This window comes from Quercus lobata, chromosome 8 (genome assembly GCF_001633185.2).
Source record: "Quercus lobata isolate SW786 chromosome 8, ValleyOak3.0 Primary Assembly, whole genome shotgun sequence".
NCBI classification, from domain to species: Eukaryota; Viridiplantae; Streptophyta; class Magnoliopsida; order Fagales; family Fagaceae; genus Quercus; species Quercus lobata.
This window is the reverse complement of record NC_044911.1, coordinates 9,645,137-9,654,451: the sequence shown is the minus strand read 5'-3', so window position 1 is coordinate 9,654,451 and position 9,315 is coordinate 9,645,137. Positions and strand designations below refer to the sequence as shown.

The 9,315-nt window shown below is 43.1% G+C and overlaps 2 protein-coding genes across 2 annotated transcripts; one reads left to right on the top strand and one right to left on the bottom strand.

Moving 5' to 3' along the window:
• Positions 1–2,858: 2,858 nt before the first annotated feature.
• LOC115956314 lies at positions 2,859–3,506 on the bottom strand. Its single transcript, XM_031074732.1, has one exon. The coding sequence runs from the start codon at positions 3,504–3,506 to the stop codon at positions 2,859–2,861; it is 648 nt and encodes a 215-aa protein (XP_030930592.1).
• Positions 3,507–8,047: 4,541 nt separating this feature from the next.
• On the top strand, positions 8,048–8,941 carry LOC115956313. Its single transcript, XM_031074731.1, has one exon. It carries the CDS (start codon positions 8,048–8,050, stop codon positions 8,939–8,941), a length of 894 nt encoding a protein of 297 aa, XP_030930591.1.
• The last annotated feature ends 374 nt before the right edge of the window (positions 8,942–9,315 follow it).

Below are 9,315 nucleotides of genomic sequence, written 5' to 3'. Positions count from 1 at the left end.
CAGGACCCCGTTTTTTAAGTACGAGACTAGCGGTGTGGTCTAGTTACTTTTGGAGCCTATCTCATGTATGTCGTCGGAATTTATTAGTGGAGAAAGTTGAACAAAAGAAAGTACGTTACCGGTGGTGATCATATGTTTTGCTAAAGCGGCTTTGGCAAGACGATCGGCTTGCTCATTTTCTCCTCTAGGGATTTGGATGATTTTGGCCTCTAGGTGGTCTACTCTTCTCTGCACTTGATCAAGGTATCTCTTCATCCTTTCGCCCTTGCACTCATAGTCTCCATTCACTTGGTTAGCAACAACCTGAGAGTCGCAGTAAATGACTACGCTTGCAGCTCCCGCTACTTTAGCGAGGTCAAGGCCTGCTACTAATGCTTCGTACTCCACTTCATTGTTGGTGGTGGGGAAGTCGAGACGGACCATGCATTCAACCGTGTCTCCTTCGAGTGACAGTAGTACGATACAAGCCCCCCCGGCCTGTCTATTGGATGATCCGTCTGTATGTATGCTCCACTGAGGGGACTCTTCTGCCCCCTTGTCTTCATCATGGATGAATTCTGCTATAAAGTCCGCGACGATCTGTCCTTTGATGGCGATCCGCGGTGGTATTGGATATCAAACTCGCTCAATTCTATGGCCCATAACGCCGATCGACCTATAGCTTCAAGGTTGCTCATTGCCCATCGCAGGGGCTTGTTGCTCAGGACGTTCACCGTATGTGCTTGAAAGTATGGCTTGAGCTTGCGAGCTGTCGTGACTAATGCAAAGGCAAGTTTCTCCATAGGTGGGTATCTTTCTTTGGCACCGCGAAGCACCCGACTCATGTAATATACGGGCTTTTGTACTTTTTCTTCTTCTTTAACCAAGGCCGCGCTGACGGCTGTAAGGGAGACAGCCAGATAGAGGAAAAGTTCTTCTCCTGGCTGCGATGGACTTAGAAATGGCGCGAAAGAGAGATAAGCTTTTAACTCCTCAAACGCCTGCTGACATTCGGCAGTCCACTCGAATGATCTCTTCAGAGTGCGGAAGAATGGTAAACACTTGTTTGTTGCCCTCGACAAGAACCTATTTAGTGCTGCTATTTTTCCGTTAAGGCTTTGTACTTCCTTCACATTTCTTGCCATCTCCATTATGTCCCGAATCTTGTCTGGGTTGGCTTCGATGCCCCTTTGAGATACCATGAATCCTAGGAATTTTCCCGCCATTACTTCGAAGGTGCACTTTCCTGGACTAAGCTTCATGTTGTAAGAATGAAAGGTGTCGAATGTTTCCTTGAGGTCCTCCAAGTGATCTTCCTCCCTTCGGCTTTTTACCAGCATGTCGTCAACATAGACTTGGACATTCCTCCCAATTTGCTGTGCGAACATTTTGTTCATAAGCCTCTGGTACGTTGCGCCCGCATTCTTCAGGCCGAAGGGCATCACTTTATAACAGAAGAGGCCTTGGCTGGTTACGAACGAAGTTTTCTCCTAATCAACTTCGTGCATTCGAATTTGGTTGTAACCTGAGAAAGCGTCCATAAAGCTTAATAGCTGGTGTCGAGCCGTAGAGTCTACTAGAACGTCGACCCTTGGGAGGGGATAGCTGTCTTTGGGGCAGGCTTTGTTAAGGTTAGTGAAATCCACACACATCCACCACTTCCCGCTAGCTTTCTTAACCATCAATACGTTCGCCAGCCAATCGGAGTAGTAAACTTCCCTAATGAAACTTGCCTCCTGTAGTTTGTGGACTTCTTGCGCAATGGCCTGATCTCGCTCCGAGGTGAACATCCTCTTCTTCTGTAGAATGGGTGGGAAGGAGGGCGACACATTCAGCCTATGTACCATGACTGAAGAGTCTATCCCTGGCATGTCTTCGTGGCTCTAGACGAATACATCCCGATTACTTCTAAGAAAGGTCGTGAGTGCCTGACGGAGCGTGGGACTAGCGAGGGTTCCAATTTTGGTTGTTCGGTCGAGATTGGAGTCGTCGAGAAGTATTTCCTCAAGCTTCTCTACGGGCTCCGTTGTCGTGCAGTGTTCTTCTATGTTCATAGCTTAGAGGTGTTCATCCATTTCCATCATGGCTATGTAGCATTCGCGTGCAGCCACCTAATTTCCACGTAGCTCTCTCACTCCATACTCGGTAGGAAACTTAATCATTAGGTGGTAGGTTGAGGTTGCAACCTTCCACAAGTTGAGGGTGGGTCGTCTGATGATAGCATTGTAGGTGGACGAGCAGTCGACTACTAGGAATGTTACATCCTTGGTGATTTGTTAAGGGTAGTCACCTACCATGACGGATAATCTGACCACACCCAAGGGGAACACCCTTGTTCCTCCAAAGCCGACGAGCGGGGCATTTGTCGGAATTAATTGTTCTCTATCGATCCCCATTTGCTAGAACACTAGGTAGTATAGGATATCCGCCAAGCTACCATTGTCGACCAACACCCGATGCATGTTGTAGTCCTCTACCCGAATGCTTACAACAAGCGCGTCATCATGTAGGTGGTGAAGTCGACACGCATCCTCTTCTGAGAATCCAATGACGGGGCCTTCTGTCCGCGCTATCTTTGGCATGATGCCCATCAGCTAGACGCTTTGGACCATCTTGAGGTAAGTCTTACGGGACTTTTTTGACGACCTAGTAGTTGCTGTTCCTCCTATGATCATCCTAATGTCTCCTATGGGGGGCTTAGGGCACTCATTATCCCATAGGTGGGGCTACTCTTGAGGAGGTTGATCCACTCTCTCCTTTCTAACGAACTTCTGCAATTTCCCTTGCTTGATAAAGGCCTCGATCTACTATTTTAAGTCATAACAATCGGTCGTGTCATGACCGTGATCACAGTGGAAGCAGCAATATTTGTCCCTCGATCACTTGTTAGGATTTCCCTTCAGCTTTCCAGGGTAGGTCAGGGCCTCCTCGTCCTTTATTTGCATTAGGACTTGGTTTATTAGGGCAGTTAACGGGGTGAAGGTTGTGAACCTTCCTCCCGAGGGCCTGGAGCGCCTTTCATCCCTTCGATATCCTGTTCTTGCCTTCTTCCACCCTTGGTCTTGCAGCATGTCTTCTTGTCTCTCCCTTTTCTTAGGCATTTCCTCTCGAGCTAACAACGCGTCTTCAACATTCATGTATTTTGTGGCCCTGTAAAGTACATTTGACATGGTCTTTGGGTCGTTCTTGTATAGGGAGAACAAAAACTTTCCCTTTCGTAGCCCATTCGTGAAGGCCGCTACAAGTATCTTGTCATCGGCTTTGTCGATCGAGAGTGCTTTCTTATTGAAGCGGGATATGTAGGATCTCAACGTCTCGTCCTCTCGCTGCTTGATGCTCATCAAGCAAGCCGTAGACCTTTTATACCTATGTCCCCCGATGAAGTGCGCAGTAAACTGAACGCTTAGCTCTTTGAAAGTGCTGATGGAGCTAGGCGTCAAGCGGTTAAACCAAATTCTTGCTGCACCCTTCAGCGTCGTGGGGAAGGCCCTATACATGATTTCATCAGCTACTCCTTGAAGGTGCATCGAGGTCTTGAAGGTCTCTAGGTGATCTAGAGAGTCCTTGACTCCGTCATAGCTATCTATCTGTGGCGTGCGAAACTTATGTGGTAGGGGGAAAGAATTGATGGAGGCGGTGAACGGTGAGTCAGTTTGGTTAACAAGATTGTCAAGATCGCTGGACACTCGTCCCTTGAGGGCGTTCATCATAACTTCCATCTGTTCCTTTATAGCCTGTATCTTTGTGGCAACCGACAATGGAGTCACATCTGTGAGGGATGGGAGGCTTACATTTTGTCACTCCAATCTGCTCGGGGCATTACTACCCTCCAGTCCCTCCTGATCTCGTCGCTCGGCGCTGGTATCCTCCTGGTCCTCTTCCTGAGCAACGTGTCCTGCCTTCCGTAGTAGCTGTTCTTCCAAAATCTGGTTTTGCTTGGTGAGGCGCTCCACGGCCACGGCTAGAGTCTACACTTGTCTCTCGAGAGCAAATGGTTACAGCTCATCTTCGTGAACGTTGTTAGTGGTCACCATTGATCGAGAAAGTACCATGCAACTCTTTGTCTGAGAAGCACTTGCTATGACTTATAAATTCAGTCAAACAACTCTTTCCCACAGACGGCGCCAACTGATGATGCCGAAAAAGGCACCAGTGAGCCACAAGTACTTGTGCACTTGAAATAGCACCTGCACAACACAAAAGAGAAGACCTTGCAGAGAGCACCGGTGTGGTGCTGGCCAAGTACCCTCCGAAGGTCAAGTTTAGAACTTCTTACAACTCTAGAGTGCTAGAGAGGGGTGAATTATGCGTACCTTGGCTAGTGAGAGTATTGAGACTTTTATAGTAGTAGAGGGTTGACATCTCTTCCTCGGTGCGGAAGTCTTTTCCTTATAGGAGTCTTCTTGGGCATATTTAGCGGGATCCTTTCCTTATAGGGATCCTTTGAATAGCATCAAACGTGGAGGGCAAGGAATTTCCTTATATATGCAATCGTGGGCAGTAAGTAAACTTGCATCAGGGTCGTCAGCTTATTTATTTCCTTCAGCCTTACTGGCGTCAGTTTGTTGATGTCGTCAGCCTTTAGATGTGTCTTGCGGACTCCCCTCATTGCCCCAATTTAGGACATCATTCGTTGACTCCTACAAGAGGAAGCTGACGGTTGTAACTGTACCCGTCAGCTTTATGCTTTATATAAGTAAGTACTATTTTTATCCTTATCACCATCCTTGGCTTTTGCCGCCGCTAATGGTTTCTGACGACAACTAATAAATAGAGAGACATATTCAAACAAGCTCTTATAAATCCAAAGATTGAAAACCCATCAATTGATTAACCTGACTGTGCTATGTTTGACAAAGATAAACTTATGGTTGTGGCTGTGCTTCTAGAGAGATCTTTATTTTTCCCTGTAAACATTAAGTAAATAGAGGAATGCAAGATTAACAACATACTGAATACTGATGCTTGTCCTTGCACTAGTAATGGCTAGCCATTCCAACGGTGGAAAAAGAAAAGCAAAACCACTTGAACAAAAAAAATCAAAATGTGTGGGTTTGATTTGGCTTGCGATTATTCCCACAGACCACTCATCCACACTAAGGAGAATCATTCAAGTTCAACATCAAAGATATCAATTCGTGTTGCGATTTAATTAGTAATGGGTTTTCGGCGGTGGACAAGACCAGTGACGGCGGGACCACGAAGTTCGGAAAGCTGTATCCTCTCTCTCCTCTCAACTGCACTATGTTAATGTTGAACCTAGCCCAACTTTTCTTTCGGTGTTTGGCAAGTTGCACGTGCGTGTCACGTGAGCAACGTTAGTCAGTTTAAACGGAAAGTTAACAAATGTCTCAATTTGGCTTTTAAGCAAAGTTTACAGAGTAAATTGGGCAAAATAAAAGTTCAAGGAGTATCTTGGCCACTACTCCGAAGGTCAAGGTCTCCTAGCATTTTTTCCAATATAAAGCAATATAAATGGGGTGTACAAAATAGCCATTTATATATTTACATCTGTAATTTCATCTTTTGATAAATGCTTACCTTTTCATTAAAAAAAAATGTGAGAGGATATTTGTTGCCATTTCACTATTACTTAATAAAAAATTATTATTATATAGCTTAGAAGATGACAAAACCAAAGTGATGTGGATAATAAAATTAAATAATTAATACAATTATTAAGGATCATTACATATGTTCCTTATAAAAAAAAAAAAAAAACGTTGATCATATAAAAAATGGTAAGATATTTCCTTACTATTTTATATTAAAAGAAATGCTACGTTCACAACATTTTTATAATATTTTTACAACAAATCATAAGTGGTAAGTTGTTATTAGTTTTAATTTGAATTCACAACTTTAATTTACTTTTTTCCTACTTGTAATAACCAATAACAATATGTCATTTAAGATTTGTTGTGAAAATGTTATAGACATATCATTTCTCTTATATTAATGTTATCCAAACACTTACGATAACTTTAAAAATAGAAAACATACGTTTACACATTTTTGCCAAACGTTTGAGTCTTGCACTAAAAAAAAAAAAATTCCTCTGAGCAAATGCAACTTGTGTGCAAAATGATACACTTATATATACTAATACCGAAATATTCAAGAAAAATGAAATAGCCACTAAGAGTATTCATAGGGATACTCTCAAATTGCTAAATTATTATTTTTAATAATCCCCACACCATAAAAAACATGCTACATTGATGGTGCTATTGTTAAATTTTGTTGCAAATGAGTTACAGTAAACTGCCCAACAGACCCTCCAAACCTAATCTACCCGATATACCTAAGTCCTCTAAGCTTCTTGCTCCAACAAGGTTACGCCTAACTTTGTCTTCTCTAACTTACCGGATCTCGCAATTAGCCCATTGCATCAACTAAAATAAATTGGTTCTCTTTTTAACTGCTTCCCAAGTACCAAAAACCTTCTCACTAATATGAATATGGTGAGGCAAGGATTTGGCTAAAAATCCTCTCAAGGGTATGACAATGAAGAGGATGAGAGTAGAGGAATTTGAAGAGTTAAATGTGTAAGATTGTGGATGAATCAATCTTGTTGTTTTCTAGGGTTTCTCTCTCAAAATTCTCTCTCCAAGTTCTCTACATTTTGTGGGTATAAGAGTATTTATAGTAGGGTATGTGAAGGAATGTGAAAAGTCATTTTTCTCAAAACAGGGTGCTTTGGCAATTCACTCGCGACTGGGACAAGTCGAAGTTCCAGTCGCCAGTTAACAGAATGGCTAGACTGTACTTTTTGTCCTGTAGTGATCCAGTTGTCCTGACCCTTCAACTTCCTGCGTGCTTCACACGTGTGCTAGATTTTGGCTAGTCACCACTCGTGAGTCAGTCGTGAGAAGCCTCTTTATTGCACACACTTGATCAATTCTTCACACTCTCTCACACACAGCCCTTATATTATTCCCACTAAATACAGGATTTCTAAATGCTGAGTTACAAGTAAATTTGACATGGAATAAAGCTAATACATAGTTGAATAAATTCAACCTTACAATAAAACTTCTGGCTGCCAATGCCAACCCAAACCAAATGTTCTTTATAACAATAGTGTAGTTGGATAATCTGATATAAGATTCTTAACTTGTATTTCTTCTCGTTATGACTACAAACAACACTTTTTGTAACCAAACTTGTTCATAGACCAAAGAAATGGCCAAAGGAAATAATTAGCTAAGTTATTGGCGATCAAAGTAGAAACCAAGAATTCATTTATTTTGGCTCAATTCTATATAAATTTAGGTGCAGTTTGGATAGCACGTCCATGTTCACGTTTTCAACTTTGCGCGTTTTCAAATTTTTTTTTTTTTTTTTTAGAGCCGGTTTTGTTGACTTTTCAACTGTGAACAGTGTATTAGTGCACTATTCACGAACCCACAAACATTACTTTTTCGTCACTTTTTCATTAAAAATGGGTTCCACGGTACTATTCACACGTTTAAAAATTATTTTGCTACAGTGTTTTCAGTTTTCAGTTCAGCAAAATAAGTTATATCCAAACAGGCCCTTAATCTCTCGACTTGATTTTGTGTGGGTGCAGCTCTTGCTTCGAGAAGGGTGGAAAATAATTGCCAATTGCCCGAATAATTATTAATTCTCCACAAATTTCACGCCATTGTGAGCCATGTGGTGGTTCTTAATTCTAACTTCTTTTTTTTGTCTGAAAATTCTTAATTCTAACTTTAATGGGTAATTAACGAATATGACTCAAGCCAGAGGAAACTCATCTTCCCCGTCTCTACCCCATAACCCTGACGATCCTGAAGACACTTATCTACGCGATAACTCACGCAAAGAGACATACGCAGAGGTGATCCAAGATGCCAATATGCTAGAAGCACGACTTGAAGTGGGCGAAGTAGACAATGAAGAGCAACCCAACCAGGAAGAGAATGTGGAGCAGCAGATTCAAAATGAAGACACCCAACCCAGAGCTGAAGAGGAACATACTGATGAACCCTAGGAAGTCCAACTCACCCCAGAATTGAAGAACCAGCTAGCGGGACCGTGGAAAACAAGCGTTATCCTCAAGATCATGGGAAGGCCACTAGGATATCGAGCACTCCAAACCAGGTTAGCCGGTATTTGGCGCCCCACAGGTACGACACATTTAATTGACCTTGGTTACGGATATTTTATTATGTGTTTTGATGTGCTTAAAGATTACCAACATGCCCTCATGGATGGACCATGGTTTGTGGGAGACAATTACCTGCATGTGCAGGCTTGGGAAGCGGATTTTCATCCGCAAACTGCCAAAATATCAACCACGGCAATCTGGATTCGTCTAGAACAACTTCCCATAGAATATTACCATCCTGAATTTCTCAAACACGTGGGCAAAAAATTAGGAAAACTTTTGAAAGTTGATGCCATTACTAGCGCAGCCATTCGAGGAAGATTCGCTAGAGTGTGTGTCCAAATAAACATAGCCAACCCGCTGCCCAAACGTGTAAAAATAGGTTCATTTTGGCAGGACATTGTATATGAGAACCTACCCATGCTGTGTTACAATTGTGGTCGGATTGGACACAGGGAAACACACTACACAGAGAGATTGCCATGCTCTACTACCGTGATACCTCTTGAGAACGATACCCACACTCCAACAACCTCACTGCATGACCCAGCCGACGTGGCATCACCATGGAAAACAGTCCAGACCCAAAGATCTAGACCACATGGACGTCCAAGTGATAACATGCAAAGGAGCAAAATCATGGTGAACGAAAATCATCCAGTTTTTCAGCCACGTGGCCAAGCCTCAACGGATCACTCACATAGGCAACGCACTCAAGAAATTGAAGCGGTGAAAGGACTTGAAGAAAATGTGGAACAACAGCCACCTGGTTTTAACCGTGGCAAGGTGGCATTAAATGGTAAAAAATACCAGCCCATGCAGCCATGTGAGAAGGAGCAGGCCATGTAAAAACCAGGACGTGCCGAATGTTCAAGCTTCTCAGTTCTAAGGAATGAAGTGGATGTGAACACCATGCAAAATCCTTGCATGGCTAGTTGTAGTGCAATGCAGAAATCTCCTCTAACTAACACCATGCAGCACGAGCAAGACATATATACTACTCCTCCTTTTGAACCAAACTCTCACGACACAAATCTAAATCATGGCTCCCTCATCGAACCAAGCTTCAAGCTCACCCACACCAACGGATCCCGACCTTCAAATCACTCCAACACTTCAAGACACCCCATCCATCTCAACCATACCCCTCATGAACAACCATCCCCCTCCTTTCCAAGCCTACGAGCAGGAGATGGAGAACCTAGGAAAGCTTTGGAGCGGAT

Excerpts from the sequence above, each read along its gene's own strand:
- LOC115956314 (XM_031074732.1), bottom strand. The coding sequence starts at position 3,506 with ATGCACCTTCAAGGAGTAGCTGATGAAATCATGTATAGGGCCTTCCCC.
- LOC115956313 (XM_031074731.1), top strand. The coding sequence starts at position 8,048 with ATGGGAAGGCCACTAGGATATCGAGCACTCCAAACCAGGTTAGCCGGT.